General features: G+C 39.1%; 1 protein-coding gene across 1 annotated transcript in view; it reads left to right on the top strand.

Annotated features, from left to right (window-relative positions):
- LOC135467744 (E3 ubiquitin-protein ligase TRIM9-like) overlaps window positions 1–18,726 on the top strand; it is a 62,395-nt gene extending 43,669 nt beyond the window's left edge. Inside the window, exons 4-9 of the mRNA XM_064745577.1 lie at window positions 1,853–2,009; window positions 11,824–11,835; window positions 13,214–13,353; window positions 13,485–13,623; window positions 16,183–16,407; window positions 17,525–18,726. Of these exons, the coding sequence (XP_064601647.1) occupies window positions 1,853–2,009; window positions 11,824–11,835; window positions 13,214–13,353; window positions 13,485–13,623; window positions 16,183–16,407; window positions 17,525–17,826 (975 nt within the window). The 3' untranslated portion in view covers window positions 17,827–18,726. The remainder of the gene's footprint in view (window positions 1–1,852; window positions 2,010–11,823; window positions 11,836–13,213; window positions 13,354–13,484; window positions 13,624–16,182; window positions 16,408–17,524) is intronic.
- Window positions 18,727–24,984: the final 6,258 nt, after the last annotated feature.

Below are 24,984 nucleotides of genomic sequence, written 5' to 3'. Positions count from 1 at the left end.
GTGGAAGCTTGTTATTGGAGTATACACAAGGATCTAATTACGTATATGGTTATAAGTGTTAGTGAGCAGGTGATAATTTCAGTCCAAAACATACATATTGAAGCCAGTAGCAAGGATTTTACATACGTTTATGTCAGATGAAAAAGTTATCATCTATAATTTGGGCTCTTCCGTGTAGCCAGAAGATAATCCTATGACTTTTACAAAGAAATTCTCTTGGAATGGTGAAAATCTGTAGATGTAGTTCTGGTCCACCTTCCCCCACGGAGATATATAGTGATAGTCCTGAGAAAACCCTGCTCCCTTGCTACATGCTTCGAGAACTTATGACAAAGACATGGAGGACTTTATGGCTGTGAGTGATGTGTTTTTAAGGAGGAATCTGATACTCCCTTCAAGCATTTCTGAAATTTTGTGGGTCAAAGGCTTGAGGTGTCAGTCTAGTCTGTCACAGGGTATGTCATAAGAGCACATATGTCAACTGGTAACAAGGAAAGCCCTTAGGGAGAGGCCTGCTCTGGGTGAACAGAGCTGCTATAGATAGGGTGTCCCCAGGTTAAGCTTGACATGAATTGAGGGGTCAGTTGCCTCAGTGAAGGGGGCCCAGGCAGACAGGGTTCATGTAGCATGCGTTCTACCTGATTGACACCGGTGGTCAAATACATGTCATTTAGCTGAGATATTCAGCGAATTTTAGGGTGGAATATAATAAAAAGAATCTTTAATTTGTATATGAAAAAAATTTTATTATAACATGTTTCATTCAAAAATGTTAGCCAAACTCAGTGCACAGAGTAATGACTGCTCTAGCACTAATCAAATAAACCTAGACAATTGGCTGATATTTGCTTACTTGGCATAGATCACTTTGATGAAGGCGTGAGGTCAATGGGTGCCTTGGTATTACATGATCTACAACAGGTACGGTGCAGGGACACCAGTCTCTAGATTAGTTTGGTCACTTAGCAACCATGGGATTAATCGGTCTCCAGGGATTAACACACACCATTAACATATCCTTAACTAAAAGTTAACTCAAAACTGGCCATGTTCAGTTCACATAGGATTGGGTCAAGTCAAAATTATTTGGAATCATCCAAATTGTGGAAATAACCTGCTTTCTTATGTAAACACACATTGGGGATCTCTGGGACTTGTATGGTTAAAGCACTGGCTGACTGCATTTGTCAGGGCATTGACCAGTGAGGTTGTGTGAGCCGTCACTAGATGTTTCGGGTCTGGTTTTCAGTCAATTGTTGTCTGGTAAGCTTGGTGGTTTACTTCAGGCACTGTGGTATCCTCCATCCTTAAACCTACAAGATACAACGTCATTTAAGTGAACAATTCTTCAGCATAGTGGTAAACTCCAGGCATATAAACAATTATACATGTACTGTTTAGAGGGACTGCTACATAATGATTTGTGTAAACATACTGTATTTAGATCATGCTGGTTCCCAAAGTTAATAAAATATTTAACTTTCCACTTGAGTGAATAAAAATACTTCATACCTATGATTGGTTTTGCCTTCCCTACCTAGATGACTTGGAAACATATTCCTCTTGGTTTATCCAGCTCATGATGGCTACCTCTTTGGCTGTAAGTGGGAAGGTCTTGCAGCAACCTGCGGATGGTCATGTTTTTTTACGCCCGGGCTCTGCCCGGTTTCCTCCCACCATAACGCTGGTGGCGGTCGTAAAATTAAAATATTCTTGAGTAGGGCGTAAAATACCAATCAAATAAATAAAGCCTCTTGGTTTGTCCAAACTTATGTGAATTATGTGTATCTCCTAGTGAAAAAAATTTTCCTGCTTTAAATCCTAAAGTCAGGTATTAACTCCTCTGTTTCAGGTGTCAAATGCCCTGGTGAATCGTGTGGCCAGTGTGGACCAGAACTTCAATAAGGACATGGAGTTAGCCCCAAGAGTGTCACCAGAGTTTGAACTTACCCTAGATAGCACTGCCATTCTCCATGCCATAGAGACTCTCAACTTCTTTCAAATGAAAGGTAAGTCATTATCTGTCATTCTTCAAGTATAAACATATTTGTTTTTCTTACATGTATCTGTTTTGCTTCCATTATAAATTTTAAGAAAAACTGGAACATTGTTGAGACATGATACCTGTGAGATGAGTGGTAAGATATCACAGCAGTACAGGGCAGGCCTGAGGAATTTGTCAGGTGTTAGGTCTTTGTCAGGTCGTTTACTGACCAGCAATCTTGATCTACATGTACTTCCTTCTTTTAATGTGTGAAAAAAGCCTAGTCTCCAAGGATGCATAGATGTTCAGATTTTTACAACCAGAAATAAAATTTCCAGATTGTCCAGATTGAGTTTATTTATATCTTAATATAAATGAGATATGCTGACAATAATGTGGTATTGAGTTAATTCCGCCTTCACGGCTGGTAATGTTGTGAACGTGAAAGTGAGAGAGAAAAAGTTTAATTTCTTTTGAGGTTCATTTCATGATTTTATTAATGCAAGTATATTATCATGACCAGAGATATACATTGTATAATAAAACAGTTATTAACTATGGTGATGCTCAAACTAGAGGTGTACAATGAAACAGTTATAAACCATGCATGTTCAGGTGTTGTTTTTTAAATTTTGTCTTGTTAAGTAAGCAGTATTTATAATGTAAAGGATTCCTCCTTCATTAGAAGGAAAATTTTTTTTATTATTATTAACCCTGAAAGAAGTACTAGAAAATCCTCCATACAGGTACATTATATGCTTGGCTGTGTTGAGTGTAAGCACCCAAGGGACCCTCACCCCAGATCACAGAATAGCTTTGACCTAATTTACATCACCTGTAAAACACTTATACTTCACGAAGAGGGGAGCCAAGATCATGTTGTGTTGCATGAAGTTTAAGGGTGTAACCTCAGCCAAGTCCTTGTGCATGAACTTCTCTGTGTGGATTAGGAAAATGCACCAGCCCTTTCAAGTGCCTCTGCTACAGCTCTTTTTCACATTACATCAATGTATCAGTGAAAGGATACATTTTTCTATCCATCAAAGTTTCCTTGGCATTATTGGGTTGGTGACTGTCAATGACAACTTGTAAAAGCATACCAATTACTTGATCTCTGACATGTTTTTTGACTGAAGAAAAATTATCCTTACACCTGATTAACCTTATACCTGATTAACCTTTTTACTTTGCAACTGGCTTATGCAGGCCATCATGTGGATTTAATAATGCAGCCAGATAGATTTTATTCTGACCATAAAGTTTGACCACACAGATGGTTATGTGATTAGCATTACATGCTAAAAGGATACTTGATCTCAAATCAGGGCAGTGACAGACTTCTATGATGGTGATCCGTGGGGGGAGCTCATGATGAAGTCCATTTACTCAACGTTACATGTATATTTTCAAATGTAATTCAGTTTTTCTCAAAAATTTGAGTATTTGTACCAAAAAAAACACAAAATGGAGTGTTTGTAACCCTACTATTTAGTTTTTAACTGAATTTGACCACTGAATGCTGGGGTCTAAAATCAATGTGTATGAATGGCTGGTCTCTTGCATACTGACTGACAATATCAGTTTCTGTTATAAACTTAATGAGGGTGCAACATACTTAGGAAACTGCAGTAAGAGAAAAGATTAGATGTGAGCACTTTGTCAGATTCCCTGACACGTACATAATTGTGTAGATCTCACTATATTGGTGCTGAGGCTGTCAGATGGCCTGAACTGTAGTAAACCTGTGTGTATGAACCCTCTCTTAATCCAGATGTGAGATGGCCTGAACTGTAGTAAACCTGTGTGTATGAACCCTCTCTTAATCCAAATTGTTCGTTTTTATATTCATAGAGTTCAAATTATTCCTATTGTTATAAATCCCTTTAGAGGGAATGTTAGAGTTGTGTGTCAGGTTTGATTTTGGGGCTACTGACAGTCAATTATCTGTGAAGGTAATTTCCATTTCTGTCATAAAAAAAATTGTAGATTATTGTTGTAAGTTATTGCTTTATGATTTCAAAAATTAATTGCAAAAAATGAATTGTTAATGACTGTAATCGACAGTCTTCAAGTTTCTAATCAATATACTCTTGTACATGGTGTGATAATTGCTGTAAGCTGTTACTCACTACCTCATAATCTGCTGGTGAGAATGCTAATCACTTTATCATGTTTTGCCTCACTTTGATATAAAAGACACTTGGTGTCTAAACATCCACATCATGTAGCACAAATAATAACTGTTGAAACACGATGTTTAGTATCTGATGCACTTTGAGATCAAGTCTGACTCATCTCCTGCTAGAATTGGTGGGAATGTTTCTGTAAATATTAGGTGGATTATTCTATCAATTGAAGATGGGTATCACTTACTAAAAGGAAGCCCGGCCGTTGTTGACCTCTCTAATATACCCAAAGGTCGGCACATTGCCTGCAATCATGACTCATGGGTACCTTTCCTAATAGCATCTCAACAGCCAAAATACCTTACATGTTCTAAACGTTAGTTCAGTATATACCCTGTCATTCCTAGTAAATGGTGCAGCTTCAGACTGTGAACATTCCTTGATCACGCTATAAACATCAAGCGGGAGGCTTAGAAGACTTGTTTATATATATTGTATTTTGGATGACAAATTTTATTTTAACTATTCCAGGTTTATAAAGCATTTGTCAAAGATATAATACTGAAGATTTTTTAGAAGCTGTATGGTAAATGATGGTCAGGGGAGTGATAATTGGGTAAGGACATCAGAGAGCTGAAATAGTCATTCAGACAGCATTAATCCATTCTGATTATCTATGGATGATCATAATGGCTACAGATGTAATTCTGGCAAGACTACATGTACGTAAATTGAAGGCTCTAATACAGTATTTATTACAGCATTTCGCTGAAGTTATTGGATGACGAAATGATGGGTTTTCTCGGAGATGGAATGCATCATAAAACTGATGCTGTTATTTATTCTGCCGTTCTTTACACCACATGTAGATGCATAGTGAAGGTTTGGGACAGCTTATCCCCATGACCGTAACACTACATGTAGGTCTTTTGTGAAGGTTTGTGACAGGATATCCCCATGGCTGTAAACCACATGTAGATGTATAGTGAAGGTTTGTGACAGGATATCCCCATGGCTGTAAATCACATGTAGATGTATAGTGAAGGTTTGGGACAGGATACCCCCATGGCTGTAACACCACATGTACATGTATAGTAAAGGGCTGGGATGGGATATCCCTGTGGCTGTAACACCACATGTACATGTATAGTAAAGGGCTGGGATGGGATATCCCTGTGGCTGTAACACCACATGTACAAGTATAGTGAAGGTTGTGACAGGCTATCCCCATGGCTGTAAATCACATGTAGATGTATAGTGAAGGTTTGTGACAGGATATCCCCATGGCTGTAACACCACATGTACATGTATAGTAAAGGGCTGGGATGGGATATCCCTGTGGCTGTAACACCACATGTACAAGTATAGTGAAGGTTGTGACAGGCTATCCCCATGGCTGTAAATCACATGTAGATGTATAGTGAAGGTTTGTGACAGGATATCCCCATGGCTGTAACACCACATGTACATGTGTAGTGAAGGTTTGGGACAGGATACCCCCATGGCTGTAACACCACATGTACATGTATAGTAAAGGGCTGGGATGGGATATCCCTGTGGCTGTAACACCACATGTACAAGTATAGTGAAGGTTGTGACAGACTATCCCCATGGCTGTAAATCACATGTAGATGTATAGTGAAGGTTTGTGACAGGATATCCCCATGGCTGTAAACCACATGTAGATGCATAGTGAAGGTTTGTGACAGGATATCCCCATGGCTGTAAACCACATGTAGATGTATAGTGAAGGTTTGGGACAGGATACCCCCATGGCTGTAACACCACATGTACATGTATAGTAAAGGGCTGGGATGGGATATCCCTGTGGCTGTAACACCACATGTACAAGTATAGTGAAGGTTGTGACAGGCTATCCCCATGGCTGTAAATCACATGTAGATGTATAGTGAAGGTTTGTGACAGGATATCCCCATGGCTGAAAACCACATGTAGATGCATAGTGAAGGTTTGGGACAAGATACCCCCATGGCTGTAACACCGCATGTACATGTATAGTAAAGGGCTGGGATGGGATATCCCTGTGGCTGTAACACCGCATGAACAAGTATAGTGAAGGTTGTGACAGGCTATCCCCATGGCTGTAAATCACATGTAGATGTATAGTGAAGGTTTGTGACAGGATATCCCCATGGCTGTAACACCACATGTACATGTATAGTGAAGGTTTTGGACAGGCTATCTCAATGGCTGTAACACTACATGTAGATGTGCAGTGAAGGTTTGGGACAGGATATACCTGTGGCTGTAACACCACATGTACATGTGTAGTGAAGGGCTGGGACTGGATATCCCTGTGGCTGTAACACTACCTGTACACATGTGACTGAAGGATAAGGGGATAAATTCATGCAAATGCATGTGTATTAGCCTCAGTTTAGAGACTCAGTGTGCTAGCAGCTATAAAGATATTAAGGTTAACTTTTTGTAAAACTAATTGTGAGGAATTAATTGCCCTCCCCTGTGTCTTGCTATGATGAAAGAATATGAAAGATTGTCCTGTGCTTACATGTTCTTAACTGTATACATCCATCCTGCTGTTTTAGTTTGGATTCTTTTAACAGTGAGTTGATACATCAGGAAGGCTTGTGTAATATGTCAAGAACAATTTAATTCTGGTGCACAAAATGTATGTTTTTCTAATCGTTACCTGGGACAGGTTCCTTTATATATCCATTGAACAAGGGATATCACTGCATGTACCATGTCATAATTCCTATTACCATCTCCTATACAAACTGCATCTACTTCCTTAAAGTGTCATTTCTGATTATCTCTAATAGATCATTGAAATGTAATTGATGGTGAAGTAAAGGTCAAATCCATAGGGTGCACTCAAACCTTCAGTGGTTTTTTCCATGAATTTGGCTTTCAGCAGACTTTGTGAGGCATGTGACTGAGTTATGATTAGACCACAAATCTGGCTGCTGCTCTGCTTGCCATTCAGCCATCAATCAATATGGATTACATGAATATTTCTGTAATTTTTTCTTATCATACTGAAACCATCTCCTAAATTGGGATTTTATGAAAGAAAAAAATGATATAATCTGATCTGTCAGGTTTGTCATTTTCCAGAAGTTTAAAAGCACATTACCTTGTTATGATCTTGTTTGAAAAAAAGAATTCACAGCATAGTTTGCAGTGGACATTTAAGTAGTTTAATTGATCATTTTCTCTGAGCTCTTGAAAGTTCTCTTGAAAGCCTTGTCCAAGTGATAGTGTTTGTGAAAATACATAAGAGAGCTTGAATGCAAAGCAGGAAGGCTGTTTTAAGGTAAACTTTAAAAAAAAACCTAGCAAACTATGGCATTAGATTTAAAAACTTCTCTTACCATGTATATATTCATTGACCGGCCCCGATAGTGTAGTTGGCAGAGCGTCTGCTTCGGGAGCGGTAGATTCAGGGTCAATCCAATGGGGTCAAGTCACACCTTAGACTTTAAAAAAGAAGTTGTAACTTCCTCGATTGGCGTTCAGCATGAAGGGGATAGTGCAACGACTGGTTGACCCGTATCGGTATAATGGCTCAAGCGGGACGGCTTACTTGCCTTCAGTAAGGTGTCTCAGTGAAGCAGCACTAGATAAAAGAGCGGGGGAAATCCGTCTTGCAACAAGGAGGCACATTACATGCACTTTAAGGATCCTTCGTCGTCATATGACTGAAAAATTGTTAATCATTAGATTCATTGTAAAATGTTTGATGCTTGAATTTTCAGTAACAATTTTGAATATTTGCAATGCTTACACATAATTAAGTCTTGGGGACGCTTTAGCATAGTGCTATTTAATAACATTTACTGCATCTAATCGTTTTCTAAATGTGGCACTTCGATAAATTAAGCTTTAGTCTTCATGCACATGTACCTGTGTAATGTTGATGATTTCTGCTGGCCTTCATCCTGTCAATCCGATAGAAGGGGGGGCAGGGAAGTGTCTAGAAACTGTGAGGGTGTGGGTGACTCAAGCTATGAATATGGGGACTGCTGTTAACATCTACCCAGCCAAAGGAAATATTAATGTTCCAGAAAGGAAGTGAGCAGCAGACCGTAAAGAAAGTTGGCGCCCTGGTTGTGCTATCTGCCAGATGTCAAGATGCTAACGCTGTCTTCCCCCACCTATTTACAGCCATCTAATTCTACTGAGCAGTACTGGCTGATAACCCACAGCTTAATACTCTCACAGCCTATCAGGTCTTCCTAAGTCCAGACCAGTCTTGTAGTAATTAAGTAGCCTAACATGGGTTTACTACCTTCTGACTTCCTTTGAGGAGATGAGACCGTCCTCATATCATGTTAGTCAGTGACTTAATGACAACTGAAGCCCAGTCTGGAACCAGCTATAATATTTTTAAGCAATTACTGTAAATGGACCAAAATTTGGCCCCAGAAATTTTTTGAGCAAACTTGTGTCTTTAAATATTAATTTTTCTGCTGAAACATTGAATTTTCCCAGTAGGATATCATTCTCCCTTCCAAACAAACAATCAAAACACCTTTCTGAAATCAATAACACTCATGATTAAACAAAATGTGGAACTTTATCATGGACAAAAATCTAGACCATTCACCTTACCTCCAAGGCAGACTATCAATGCTGTCATCAATAGCACTAATAATAATATATCTTTGCATATCAGATGCAATAACTGCATGTAGTAAATAATGTAGTTGATAACGCCTTACGTAAAGATCCATATCCCTGTCACATAAAAATATTTTGAAGCGACCTTTTTACTTTTTGGTTAATAGGCAGTTTGACTTGCATTTTAACATAACACTCATGTGGTAATTAGTTTTACCTAACTAGAAACCATGTCCTCACCCTCAGTTGTGCCATGCACGTGTGTCTGTATTGTTGCTGACAGATTTCAAAATCAATCACCACCAAATAATGAGCACGCTTACTTTCCCAGCTTTCAGAAAACAATTTTCCAAGTACCATTGAAATAACCCAACCATTTGGCATTGTTGAGTAACATTAGCTTTGGTGAAAAGAATGAAAAATGCTAACATACAAGGGTTTAAGTAGTGGTGTGTGGAGGAGTGGCGAGTGGTATTACATGTAGGGTGATAAGAACTGACTGCAGCTGTCCTCTTAGTCACCAGTGATGTCACCCACTTCCAAGGCAACCAGCTGACAGCCTGAAATATGGCCCTTTTAAAATCTTGTTGCCAGGCATTAAATCGACACTGGTTGTTGCAATGATTAGATCTGGTTTCCCCTTGCTCTCAAGCAGGGATTGTGTGCAGTTATTTTGCCACCTTGTCAACGACTACTTGGTGAAATCCTCGATAAAACCTGATGACAGCGCAATCCACCCAGGGCACAATGAATCCCCATCATGCAATGCCCCTTCTCACATTCCTCTACTCCCAGCTTTTAACATTGCTGCTCACAGGCGTGATAGTAGAGGGTTACGTCCCAATCTGAAAACAATAATCTCATATTTTAAAAGTTTTTGATGAGAGACAGCTTATGTCTTTGCTTTCAATAGAGTAATATATAGTGTGTTTACATATGAGGGGAATCCTTTCTTAATACATTAATTCATTAATCCATCTTTGGTGATGGGCTATTTTTGCCATGTAAGCTTAAGTGTAGGCAGATATAGATTACATTCTTTTATTTGCAAGGCAATGATTAGTTATGAAAAAATATATATGTACCAACAAATCTACTGAAAATAAGCGCTGTGGGTACTGGGTGTACTGTGCCTTTTTAGCAGTGTAAATGTTCTTTGTCACTGAGAAAAACATACACATAAACCAGATAAATGACAGCTGCACAAGTTTCTAGCCTCGTGGGATTCCCCGTTTTTATTTGCGCCTAAACGAAGGCTGTCAAGGCAGATGTCTTTGGAGAATTGGAAAATAAAGAGTTTTGTGTCCAGCTGAATGGTCAGTGTTCTCACTACAGGATTTTGGAACTGTTGCATTTTGATTATCTGGAAATTGAGTCAACGCATGTTGATGAGGCACGGTCAGTGTGGGTTGTTGAGTCATGCTGTCGTTAAGCTCTCTTGCCCAAATCACCCAGTTTTCCCTGGGGGTAGCCGACCTGAAGATATCAGAATGATGTGATGGAATTTGCTGCAGAATGGCCGGGTATCTTATTGACCATGTCCCAGTGACACTGATAGGGCAAGTGGGAAAGACACTTCTTGGTGCCATGACAACCCATGGGTTAGAGAGTCCATGAAGACAAGGCAGTGCTCAGGTTGACTTTGTCTCAGTAGGTACATCCCAAACATGACAAACCCCTGCACAATGTGGCGCAGAAATGCTTAATGTGTCAAAGTTGATGTTATGAGAGGTCCAGAATGTCATCATAACTGTATTGCGTGAATTAACTTACAAAAAAGAAAGTACTCAATATCACTTTTATACCTTCTGCAACAATTACAGTGATGACGTGTCTACCCTTTTACATCTTCATCTGCTCTGCCCTCCCCTCACCTCTCCACACCCCTCCCCCCCCCCCCCACCACAACGTTTAAGTTTTTTTTTTCAGTAGTGTGAATTGTCTAATACTGTCTAATTAGTAATATCTGATACTTAAGGCTTTTGAAACTCAAGGGGATAAATCCTGTTCAAGTTTTGTCCCATTTGACATGACTATGCTCTCTGAAGTCGTGATATTGATAATTTGTACACATATTGATGGTGTTGCTTGTTGTAATTTTTATTATGTTAATATTTACAAAGTGGTGTTAAGTCATTGTCAGGATTTATTTTTTGTGCAAAACTTCTATCCCAACTCTAAAATAGTGTTCGTAACTGAGTGAAATCTAATTCGGCTTCAAGGCTGAACTCTAACCAGGGCATAGAGGAGTAGGTAAAAACACATGTATGTGTATAGAATAAAACTACTGTTACATCCAGGTTAACTGCCTGTTATTTGCAGTGGTGATGACCAGTCATTACTGTTTTAATGTTCAACCAAGCAAAATGAAGAGTATTTCTCATTATGCTGAGAAAAATAATGACACTCCATTGTTAATGGACTGTGTGTCTAATGTCCTGCTCAGTACATCCGAAGCTGACTGGATTCAGGAGTGTTTCGACAGAAGTCCCTGGTGATCAGGACAGTAGTAACAAGGGAGCTGGTGATCAATGATCATTGGTATTCCATTAGTCAGGTCTTAGTACCGACCCGTTAGTGCAGGTTCATTCAGTGAGAGTAGTTTGTTGCTTTTCAAGCTAGCATGCTTGGAAGCTACAGAAGATACTTCAGACATACAGTCCATCAACTAATGTAATTGTACCACCCAAAAGCAATTAATTCCATTGGATTCTCCATATTTGAGCATCTTGTTATTCATGTTATTCTGTACCGGATACCTTGGCCATATCTAACCTAATAATGTGTTCAGATTTTATGTACATAGGCCTATGTGTACTTAGAACAAACAATACAGAGTAGTTTTAGTAATATAAGAAGTAATATTTATGGCGAAATTAAATAATTTACATATATCTGTTACTACAATGTATTTTGATTCCCTTTTCTGAGATCACATTGTAAGAATTTACAGAGGATATTATTTCATCCTCAGAATGTTCACATTAAGTTGTTGCTATCTTTGTAAGAACTCAATCTAGGATTGTAAGGTATACACTGTGGATGTTCATGTAGTGTTACATTCTTATCTGATGTTGAACCATTTTTGTCTGTTACTGGTGTAAACAGATGGTATAATTGGTGAGTATACTTGCTGTCAGACAAGCTTGTGCTTCCAGTATGTGATATGGCTACATATGTATTGTACTTGGTGGCATGACCCAGCCCTCATTTTGAACATCTCCTTGTACTGGTTAACCTTCCTATAGCCTGTGCTCTACTTTTTGCTGGTCTGAAGCCTTGATATTTTAGGTTTATTTCTTCTATTCCTGTTTGGGGGCAGGAGGAAAGTGGATAGGGTACTTTTCTTTTTCTTTTTCCTACAGTTCTGTCTTCAAACCATTGATTGTATTGTTCTGGTTTGTTTCTAACAAATGTTGAATGTTCTGTGTGAGTATATATATATATGTACACATGTTAATGGAGCTAGCAGTAGACACGCCTTCGTAGACACTGATGATACTTCATAATGTTGTCAATGTGCCTGCTATAAAAACTCAAGTGCAGTTCTGCTTGGCAAATTTGAAATTCGATGACACTGGCATTTCAAGTGAAAGTCTGTAGAGGAACTGCTTGAATGAAGCATGGCTGTTTTCCCAGATGGCTGCAATATTGTTGACTTCAAGAACACTCTAAAAATTGTCCAAACAGATGGTGAACAGACACCATGTTTATGTTGGCCACTATACTTAGCAATGCATTTTTGAGCAAAAAACATTTTGTTGCTAGAGAAGAAGAATGGCACTTGGTGGTAACATTGTTAAGACAGCTTCTATTTCCTTCAACATAATGATTACACAGAATGTGGTGTTGACATCATGTTGACAGACTGAATACACTTATTTGTGATTGACCAGAACGTAGTGTGAAAACGTGATAGATAAATAAGATGAGTTCATGACAAGCTGCTTAATGGACAAGATACCAGCTTGATCGGAATAAAAGAAGTGTTTATAATACATCTATATGCATTCAGTGATGACTTTCAAGAGGGATAAAACCATTTTGAAATACTTGTAGTGGAGTTCCAGTTTGTAATGTATACTAATTATTTTTTCAATTACTTTTGGCAGTGTGTCAAAGCATTGTTTTTATTAATTGTGTAATACATTTGCCACATTGCCCTTGATTTAATGCTAGATGTACTTGTGTATATGAACTGCTCCATTTGTTGGCTACAATTAAATGCCTGTGATTTGTTTCAAATTCGAACATGTATGATTTCTAAACTCTTCTTAATCAGCTGCATACAACTTGAAACCATAAAGTTTGAATTGTGTGCTAAAATTTCAACATTGATCAATCAGTGTATCAGATTTCTAAGATTTCCCTTATTTTGTTGTCGGGCTGGGAGATTGTTTACATCAAGTCTGTCTTCATTTTATAATCTTGAGCCGAATACTCAAAATATAATTGCAAAAACATATGTGGATTTAACATATTTCTTTTCATGCTTCAGCTCCCGGTCAGCCAATGATATTGCCTGAAGAATGTAGTGCTGAAAACAATAGTGTCACCATTGCTTGGCAACCGTATCCAGGAAGTGTAGTCGAAGCTTTTACCTTAGAACTGGATGATGGAAATGGTGGAGACTTCAGAGTAAGTTGAAGATTTTTTGCCATCAATTTTTCACTGTTATAATTTAGTAAGTGCGAAATGTTACGACATTTTTATTTATTTTGTGAATGTTAGAAAAAAACTTTTCATCTGAATTTATTCTTTATTTTCAGGTGGTCTATGTTGGCAGAGAAGTGATATGCACAGTGGATGGACTTCATTTTAACAGTATTTACAATGCACGTGTGAAGGCCCACAACCATGCAGGCGAAGGTCCATATAGTGATATGTTGAGCTTACAAACCGCTGAAGGTAAAATCAACATTTTATTGAAGTTGGTCACTTAAGGCCATATTGTCCATAAAAGTGCACCACTTTGGTGACCTAATGGTTAGAGGTGGGTCTACCTCAAGTTGGGAGACCTGGCATCATGTCTGAGGTCTTTGGCATGATAAATTAGTAGCAGATTGGACACACATCTGATGACTACTCCTCGTCATAGGACTGAAAAATGATTAAATGCAATGTAAAAACCAAAGCATACATACATGTACATATTTTATGTTTTCTGGCCAGAATCCAATGATTGCTGGTTTGGCTGTGATTGAGGTGTAAGGCAGGTAAGGGCCAGGTTTTTGCACCTAACCGCCGCCACACAAGTAAAATATTCCTGAACATATCACTGAGTAAATTAAACAAAGCATCACAGGGTGTGCTTTTTAACTTCTTCTGATAATACATTTCAGGGCTACAGCTCGTTTCCAGACAGAGCTTTTAGCAGTACTGTCAGATATGTTTATTTGCACCATAAAATTTGGTGATACAGTACGTGAACTACATGTAGGTGTAACAGGAGCGTTGGCAAACACTAATGACATCAAAGATGTAGATGATTGTGTTGCTCAGTTTCACACTCTGATCTGATGGCTTCCATTTGAGCCCTGAGTGTGTATTTTACATGTACATTTATACATCCCCATGTGGATAGCATCTACAATATTACAGGGAACCATGTTAAAGAGGGCATTAAAGTACTTGTTAGTAACAGTAAAACATGAAGTGTGTTTGCACCTGTGGTATATTATGTCTGTTACCGGCAGTTCATCTCCACTTCTGTTTACTCTATTAATCATGGTTTATTGCGCTAAGTTAGAGCAGCTTAATGACCAAGCTGTGACTTCCGGGCTTATACACTCACAGTGGCCAAGATTCTGTGTGCTCCATCTGGGAGATAGCTTGATGAGCTTATTTCTCCTTAAGCAATGAGATGCCCTTAACCATCTGATACACCTACACCAGAGTGGGATATGCCTTCTGCCATTAGATGAAGGCAATCAGATTGGGTCAGCAGATGGAAATATTTGGCTGGGTGCTTTCTAAAGGGATGGCCGACAACAGTATACGTCATTGCTTTGAAAAACGTTGTTAGATACTACATCAAACATCATCGGCAATAATTGAAGGAGTTTGTGATCAATAGGCAATGTGTTTTATTTCATATGTTACACAAGCTCCTAGATGCACCTTCAAGAAATGAATATGTTAGGTCCTCTGAACTATCACTCTTAACTTTACGGGAAACGGTGACAAGATCATGTTACATTAGAAACAAGCACATGGCATTTGCACTACATACAGGAATTATGCATCAGTTTGGGATACAGAGAAAATATTCTTCCATCAGCTAGAAAACATATGTCTGTCTTAACTGCAACCGTAAATTTATTTACTTGATTGTTTGATGTAGTGCTAAGGAACCCACAACTGTAAAAGTCCAACTAAAAACAGTGAATGTTGATTATCGTAAAGTTCTGGGCATTGCAGGCCAGTTACAGTTGTAAGAATGATGCAATCAAGGAGATGATTATGTTACACAGAGCAATACATGTATGTCATATCTGCATACCTACTCATAATTTCAGTAAATCACAATTATTGACTATACTTGGTTATTAATCCTGCCAGATGATTATCAGAGCAAGCATTATCGACAATAAACAGTTTTAGAAGCACCAAAAGCATCTAGATGGTTTACATAGAAGGTACTTGGTCTATTGACCTTCTTCTGTACTGCTATGGTAAATTCAGACAAACACTTTTGTGTTCAATACCCAATAATACTGCGTCCCATTTTACATTTTGTATTTCTTCTCAAGATAATTAATGTCCATGAAAAAACTTGCAAAAAAAAAAAACAGGTAATTTAAAAGGAAAGCTCTAATGTGTAAGATGTCTTCAGCACCATCTATATTTTCTGTCCACAATATGCAGCTATAGCCATTCCAAATGTTAAGCAGTAATAGTAAAGAGTTAGACAGAATACAGTTGGTGCATCAGTTAGCAGAATTTCAAAGCAGTTTTTGCAAATTCCACTGTGATAGTGAACCTATCACGTTTGTTTGTTTATGTCAAAATAAACTGACAGTCATGAGATTGCTTCCCAGATAATCTTCGCTTGGATCAGCTCTCTGTGCCTGGTACAAAAAGCATAGCCAAGATGTTTGTGCTGCTATTTGAGGCCTTATCAACAGCAGCCTAATCTGCTGCTATGATACAGTCAATAACCAATGAAAACAGGCCAGTAGATATTGAAGAGTTCAGTAACAAAGGGAGGGAAGCTGTACCATGCCTTTTTCACTCAGGACCTTAAATTACTTGCCTCAGTTTTGTCAGTTTGTTGCAGGATGAAGTTGATTCTAATGCAAAATGATGACACAACTTAGAAACATGTTGACATGACCAGAATACTGTTCTAATAACCAGAAATGTCAACAGACATGTCAGAATGGTCATCATAGACCATGAAGTATTCATTTGCAGTTATATGTTTTTGATAACATACTGAGTTATACTTTTCATTTTGTTTGACAGTGGCATGGTTCACCTTTGACCCATTGGCAGCCCACTCTGATCTCATTTTCTCCAACGACAACCAGACTGTCACGTGCAACAGTTATGAACCCCGAGTGGTTCTGGGTGGGGTTGGCTTCTCTAAAGGTGTCCATTACTGGGAGGTATCAATTGATCGCTATGACAACCATGCAGACCCCGCCTTTGGAATAGCCCGCTTTGATGTAACAAAGAACATTCTTTTAGGTAAGCGATAACTGTGATTGGTGCTTTAAAACTCGCTTGAAACATTCCTTATTTCATTCCTGTTTTCAGTGACTGTTCCAAAGTGGCTATTGGCCACATTCACTCATGGCTGTTGTATTCAAATCTCCTGAAGATGGCCACACTCACTCATGGCTGTTGTATTCAAATCTCCTGAAGATGGCCACACTCACACATGGCTGTTGTATTCAAATCTCCTGAACATGACCACATTCACTCATGGCTGTTGTATTCAAATCTCCTGAAGATGGCCACACTCACTCATGGCTGTTGTATTCAAATCTCCTGAAGATGGCCACGTTCACTCATGGCTGTTGTATTCAAATCTCCTGAAGATGGCCACACTCACTCATGGCCGTTATATTCAAATCTCCTGAAGATGGCCACACTCACTCATGGCTGTTGTATTCAAATCTCCTGAAGATGGCCACATTCACTCATGGCTGTTGTATTCAAATCTCCTGAAGATGGCCACACTCACTCATGGCTGTTGTATTCAAATCTCCTGAAGATGGCCACGTTCACTCATGGCTGTTGTATTCAAATCTCCTGAAGATGGCCACACTCACTCATGGCCGTTATATTCAAATCTCCTGAAGATGGCCACACTCACTCATGGCTGTTGTATTCAAATCTCCTGAAGATGGCCACATTCACTCATGGCTGTTGTATTCAAATCTCCTGAAGATGGCCACATTCACTCATGGCTTTGTATTCAAATCTCCTGAAGATGGCCACACTGACTCATGGCTTTGTATTCAAGTCTCCTGAAGATGGCCACACTGACTCATGGCTGTTGTATTCAAATCTCCTGAAGATAGCCACACTCACTCATGGCTGTTGTATTCAGATCTCCTGAAGATGGCCACATTCAAATCTTTTGAAGATGGAAACTAAAAGCTTGTTAAAATAGTGAAACTTCAAGAAATATGAATAACAGTGTGACTTCTCATTTTATTTGGAGTGTCAATGCTTTTGCAGTGTGCTGTTTTATTGACTATGGATGTATTTATATAGTGTGAGGCTGCCACTACAGCTTTTGTTTTTGCTGAATGTTATTCACACAATTTGTCATTGATTCTGTTCTTTCTTCTCCCAGGAAAGGATGATAAGGCGTGGAGTATGTATGTGGACTACCAACGCAGTTGGTTCATTCACAGAGACGAACACAGCAATCGCACTGATGGTGGAATCACACAGGGAAGCATTGTGGGTATTCTGCTCGATCTCAACCGAAATCGCCTCAGTTACTTCATCAACGAAGAACCCCACGGACCAATCGCGTTCACCAATTTACATGGGGTGTTTTTCCCAGCTATTAGTATAAATCGTAATGTGCAGGTCACACTAAGAACAGGACTTGAACCACCTATGGAAAGTGAATCAGACGAGGATTCCTAAGGGTTGCTATGATGATTGGAAGTGAATGGGGTAATGGCTTACAGAACAACACATACATACACATATATGTGCCTGCTCAGCATTATTACTGTGAATCATCATAACAACAGAAAGATTCCAGATGGTAATTTTAAAAACATGATCAAAAGTTGACATTTTTTGAACAAGTCAGTGTTTATTGCTTCACTCTTAGTTTCACTTTCAGTACACATCTAGTTCACACATGGAGTTTATGGATCTGACATATTTCTGTTTTTCAGCACACAGGTGTTACATCTAACAGGTGTATTATGTTAAACCGTATACATTACCTGTTTGAATCCTTCTGAGTATTAAACCTGAGTGAAGACTGGCATTTGAATTGACAACCATTATTTATGTTTTTTTTTTTCATCAGCACATATATTTATGTCCATTTTTCTTTACAATCAGCATCTTTGTGGAAGTTTTTTACCTACATATATTTATGGTGGTTTTTACCAGTATATTTATGGGGGTTTTTACCAGTATATTTATGGTGTTGATGTCTCCCGTTACATTGTAGATTGTAACCAGTTTATTGCAATGTTTACCAGTACACGTATTGATGCTTGTGTTGGCTGCGCTACTAGTAAATGATGAGGTGTAATTTACAGTCCATGATCAAAGGCTTTCTGCTGAGGACATCCATACACTGCAGTTAGCAACAAGAAAACAAGTGTCAACTGGTGGGTGGTTTAACATGTATTGTATTTAATGCTTGACTTTGTGTTATATAACACATATTAAATACAATAAGACCAGAATATCTGGGGCCAAATTTTGTCAGTGACCTTCTGTATTACCAAGGTCAACTGTATCAAGCTGTTTGTGTGATAATCTTCAGAAGATCAGCACTGTTGTCCTGCACACGTACACCCCAGCACTGCTCGGAACGACTGTGTGATAACTTGTACAAGTCTAGCACTGTTGTCGTGCACTGGTACGTCCCAGCACTGCTCGGAATGACTGTGTGATAACTTGTACAAGTCTAGCACTGTTGTCGTGCACACGTACACCCCAGCACTCCTCAGAATGACTGTGTGATAACTTGTACAAGTCTAGCACTGTTGTCGTGCACACGTACATCCCAGCACTGCTCGGAACAACTGTGTGATAACTTGTACAAGCCTAGCACTGTTGTCGTGCACACGTAAACCCCAGCACTCCTCAGAATGACTGTGTGATAACTTGTACAAGTCTAGCACTGTTATGCACACGTACATCCCAGCACTGCTCGGAATGACTGTGTGATAACTTGCACAAGTCTAGCACTGTTGTCGTGCACACGTACATCCCAGCACTGCTCCGAACGACTGTGTGATAACTTGCACAAGTCTAGCACTGTTGTCGTGCACACGTACATCCCAGCACTGCTCGGACTGACTGTGTGATAACTTGTACAAGTCTAGCACTGTTGTCGTGCACACGTACATCCCAGCACTGCTCGGAACGACTGTGTGATAACTTGTACAAGTCTAGCACTGTTGTCGTGCACACGTACATCCCAGCACTGCTCGGAACGACTGTGTGATAACTTGTACAAGTCTAGCACTGTTGTCATGCACACGTACATCCCAGCACTGCTCGGAACGACTGTGTGATAACTTGTACAAGTCTAGCACTGTTATGCACACGTACATCCCAGCACTGCTCGGAATGACTGTGTGATAACTTGTACAAGTCTAGCACTGTTGTCGTGCACATGTACATCCCAGCACTGCTCGGAACAACTGTGTGATAACTTGTACAAGTCTAGCACTGTTATGCACATGTACATCCCAGCACTGCTCGGAACGACTGTGTGATAACTTGCACAAGTCTAGCACTGTTGTCGTGCACACGTACATCCCAGCACTGCTCGGAACGATTGTGTGATAACTTGTACAAGTCTAGCACTGTTGTCATGCACACGTACATCCCAGCACTGCTCAGAACGACTGTGTGATAACTTGTACAAGTCTAGCACTGTTATGCACACGTACATCCCAACACTGCTCGGAACGACTGTGTGATAACTTGTACAAGTCTAGCACTGTTATGCACATGTACATCCCAGCACTGCTCCGAACGACTGTGTGATAACTTGTACAAGTCTAGCACTGTTGTCCTGCAAACGTACATCCCAGCACTGCTCGGAATGACTGTGTGATAACTTGTACAAGTCTAGCACTGTTATGCACACGTACATCCCAGCACTGCTCGGAACGACTGTGTGATAACTTGTACAAGTCTAGCACTGTTATGCACACGTACATCCCAGCACTGCTCGGAATGACTGTGTGATAACTTGTACAAGTCTAGCACTGTTATGCACACGTACATCCCAGCACTGCGCGGAACGACTGTGTGATAACTTGTACAAGTCTAGCACTGTTGTCGTGCACACGTACATCCCAGCACTGCTCGGAATGACTGTGTGATAACTTGTACAAGTCTAGCACTGTTATGCACACGTACATCCCAGCACTGCTCGGAATGACTGTGTGATAACTTGTACAAGTCTAGCACTGTTATGCACACGTACATCCCAGCACTGTGCGGAACGACTGTGCGATAACTTGTACAAGTCTAGCACTGTTATCATGCACATATACGTCCCATTGCTATTATTAGTTAAACCGATGAGGTATACAAAACATGATGTATTGTATTATGGTAGCTCTTGACACTAAATTGGGGATTATTGAATGGGGATAGTCAGCATTAGATACGACCCTTTGATAATGTCATCTCTATAAACCATCATATTACATTATCCACAATGCACACAACAGCTAACTGTATATTTTAAATTCAGCCATGTTAGATCATTGAAGTATTTTTGTCTTTAGCTGAAATAGAATGCTTGTACAACACATACACGTGCAGCTTTTATTTTTACAATGTTTTTATTTTATTTGATGCTGGTGCAAATGTGAAACAATACATTCACTTTGAGGCTAATCAGTGAATGATTGGTTCTGTTAGGTGACATTTGTTGTTCAAAAAAGACGCAAATCCCATTATATTGTATGACAGATTGGTGATCTAGGCTATTGATACTGTCTGCCTGTAGTGTACGTTCATGTTACTCTTACATAAAGGACTGTCTCGTACAATGCAGCCATTAATAAGGCCTGTGCAATTATGATATGTTGCCTTATGTATATGAAAGTGAACATGTATTTCTATGTTGTAAAGTGTATATAACAGCAATGTGTATTATGCATAGAAACATACTTCTCATGTTATTTTAGTTATTTATTGAATTTTTCATCGAATTTGTGGACTGTAATTATTGTGTGTCACAACCCCAAGAAGTCACATCATGACAGCTCGTGCAATCTTCTTCTCGTAAAACATTATATTTAAGTTGCTGAAAGGGACGTTGTTATCGAAATCATTAAAAAGTTGAGTGGCTGTTGTCAGTGTTGGTATTCTGTGACATCCCATTGATATATGCCTCACTCTTAGTTCAGCGCTAGTTGTATTGACATTTTGAACAGGTATTTGAAGATGTTAGATCTGGAAAACCATCAGATAGTACTGAACATATATGTCATTTCCAGGGTCTGTATACTTTGTCCAGGCTTTGTGGAGATATCTGGTTTCTGCCCGTGCTGCATGGTGAACTGATATTCCATGAGCTTTTTGGCTTTCCAAGTTTTGAATATCAGTTCATGCACATTTAGTAATTGTAGCGATTGAAAATTTTCACTCATTTACATATATCACTGCTTAATTGAAAATACTCATTTGAAGTTTATTGAGTGTGTATAAGCAATCTGTTTTGTTGGGTTTTTTTAGAAGCTGCTTTGTATCACAAGAGATCAAGATCAGTGAAACTTTGTTAGGAGTGCCAATGCTTTTTAGTCCAAGGGCCAGGTTTTTGGGCCTGCATTGATAGTTTGAACTGGTACAATAGAAGTTAGGGACTATGGATTGGGACTTGTACAGGGATAAGATGGATGTTTCTTTTCTGATATCAGATATTTTCATCTATGAGTAATGACAAGCACATACACCATAAACGCTCAATAAATCAATGTATTTGCGAAACCATGAAGATAAAACAATGTGCTAAATTACAAAAGAATGCTGACATCTGTGACATCTGTGAATGCTGACATACTTGGATCATGGTAACTTTATTAATTGAGTACAGTACATTAGATTCCGCCAGAATAATGATATTCACCTTGTCACAAAGGAAATCACTCAGTTTTTTTTCTCTCAGAACAGTCTGCCAAAGTAATCTGTGTGTACAAATTTGTATATTTAAACAAATAAAGAAGTTTAACAGTTCATAAACTTTGTTTTGGTTTGCATCGATGCAGGTATGAATTTAGCCAGACTTTTTAGTTTTAAGACTGTCAGAGGAGTGCTGATTGTCTGAAAAGGTGAACATCAGGTTTATTTCACTGAACGTACCCTAATTCTTCTAATTTTTGGGACAGATATTAGTAGCGCTGAAAGAAGAATATTACATTTCCCAGCTTTTTGGAAAAGAAAAGATAAGTATGTTGTTTATCAGATAATCCAACCATGTGAGAAAAAAGAAACTAAATATTCCTGCTGCAACTACATGTATAGTGGCTAAAGCGAACAGACCAGGTATTTTCCTCATGGCTTAAGGCTCATGACACTTGATTTTTTTCCCCATCAGAATATTTGGATAAATTGGTTTATAATGATCATTTTTATGATAATGTCACCTTCTGTGACAATTTCTGGCAAAAAAGGAAATAATGAGTTGTGGTGGGTAAAATGATGCGCGAGCTGATGACGGGGAAGCAAGCAACCGGGTGTGATGGCCTATATTCTGATGGCTTGGCTTGTCACTGTTGCCACATGTCCATCTGAATGCGATGTAGGCTGATTAATTATTCAGTGCATCAAACTTACTTTAATATTCCATGAATGAGGATCCTTATAACTTGATCAGTTGAAGAGTTAGCCTAGATGGAGACCATAAGCCCATAACCAGTGATGTATTTATTTATTTATTTATTTGGAGTTTTAAACCGTGCACGAGAATGTTTCACTTATACAATGGCAGTAACAGGATGATGGAGGGAAACTGGGCGTAGCCCGCAGGAAACACAAGACCATCCGCAGGTTGCTGCGGTTGCATTCCAAATCCTCCCTCCATGATTGCACATTTACCTTCACCTCATGAGGCTCCTTGGCTGCCTGCTGAGGTACAGCCATTCCTTTCTGACTCTTCCCATACAGTTTCCTGCTTTCGTAAACCTCACCACCTTTATACAATAGAATGTTCTTCAGTGGGCCAAAACAAGGAATGAAAAAAAAGATAAATAAATACCGGAAATTCAAATTGAATAACTGACTGCTTCTCTTTCCATTAATCCGTCCTAATTTCTTACTTTATATACATGTACATTTTAGTTCTTTGGTGGTTTATGTTGGAGGTCGTTTTGGAAATTGTTCTTTAAATTTTTTACCCGAAGCGTTCATGTTTGTTCGTCACGAATGTCTGTTCTTATAATAATAAGAGCTACTGAGACCTATTAGACAATACGCATGCGTAGCTGTGTTTGTAAATTAAACCACTGTATTATCTCGTCCATAAATGTATATCTTGTATATGTAAATTATCCCTGATTATACGTTGCTATTTTGCACGTGAAGCGTGCGCCAAGTGCCAAAGTGGTTAAAAGTTAAGTTAACCGAGAATCTTCCCTAGCGGCCCTTAGTGCTGGGCCATAAGGGAAACTTGAACACACATTAAAAACAAATTAACAGCAATTGACCTTGACACCCTGATGGGAGTATTTCGATGAAGTCATCATGAAGGCGGACAGACATTCTTTGGCCATTGGCAATGGCAGACTGACTTATACTGAAGAGTGAACCATTCTAGTAGCCTACCTCGTACACCGTAAATTAGTGTTAAAACTCATATCAGTTAAAAAAGAACCGTGTTAATACGTCATTCACGCAGTCAATGCGCTCCACAGCCAGATATATACAATCACGTATAGGTTACGTTGGCCACGCAAAAGGTACACGGCATCCGACTGGTGGGCTTGTTTAAAGAGTTATATAGGTAGACTGCATTTACGCAGAAGTAACAGAAACATTGTAAAGAGCATTTTTTCACTTGTATTTCACCAGAGTATAGTATGCCATTCCTGCCAATTTAAAGACACGCTGAATCACAGGATACTCTGGTGCTACGAACAAAAGCTAGGCATCGCCAAGGAAACGGGCTTGCATATACATGCAAGGCCTATAAGCCTATGTACATGTAATGGCCTTCACCAATGCACTCTGTTCGCATTACTTTTCTCGGTGAAATGGAGTGAATTTTCTTCTTCGTTTTTCCACATTCAAAAGACCATGGACACTTTACTGTAGTTAGTCATCCATAAGATGGCTATGGATCTCTGGAAATATTCTCATGCTGGAATCATGTATGTAACTGGGGCAAAAGAAAACTCTAGCCGACCTCGGAAGACAACCCCATGACGATCAAGCCTCATTAACTGGACCGATTTAACGCGAAATTATTTACACATGTAGCCTGTACATGAAAGGTCGTCTTGCTGAAATTGGAATAAATGACGCGGTCAGGGTGAGCAGTTTCATCTACTGCTCAAATAACAATAGCTTTCCCAGTACCTATAGCCACCTGAATAAAACTAATATGGTAATAAATTGAAGTATTTGATCATTATTCGTGAACTGTTCGTCAATGATAATACTATACTTTAGAAATAGATCTTCTCGATTAAAATGTGTGCGGCACAGTGCATGTTTAAGATTAAACTATTAAACATTATGAATCATGAACAACTGCATTGTTTGTAATACTACAGATTTTTCTTCCCTAATAATCACATAATCCGTTGTGTCAACCGCATGCTGGGGTGCTACACAGGAATCTGGTACTTGGGTAATCAAGACTTTGTGCATAGTAAAATTCCACTGTTGTCTTCAAGAAAATTTTACTCAGCACTTCTTGCAGTGGAATTCAAATTGAATGTTTCAATACAGATCAACTCGAAAGACTGCAGGGTCACATTCAAAGTCACTTATCTCTAGTCGCGTGTATCTAATTGCTTGCAGGCTTCCAGGGCTGTCCGAGTGGGCTATGTGCCATATTGACGTGTGTCGGGACAGATTTTACACATA

This window comes from Liolophura sinensis, chromosome 6, assembly GCF_032854445.1.
Source record: "Liolophura sinensis isolate JHLJ2023 chromosome 6, CUHK_Ljap_v2, whole genome shotgun sequence".
In the NCBI taxonomy this organism is placed as follows: Eukaryota; Metazoa; Mollusca; class Polyplacophora; order Chitonida; family Chitonidae; genus Liolophura; species Liolophura sinensis.
The sequence above is the reverse complement of the archived record's forward strand: the minus strand, read 5'-3'. Positions and strand labels throughout refer to the sequence as shown.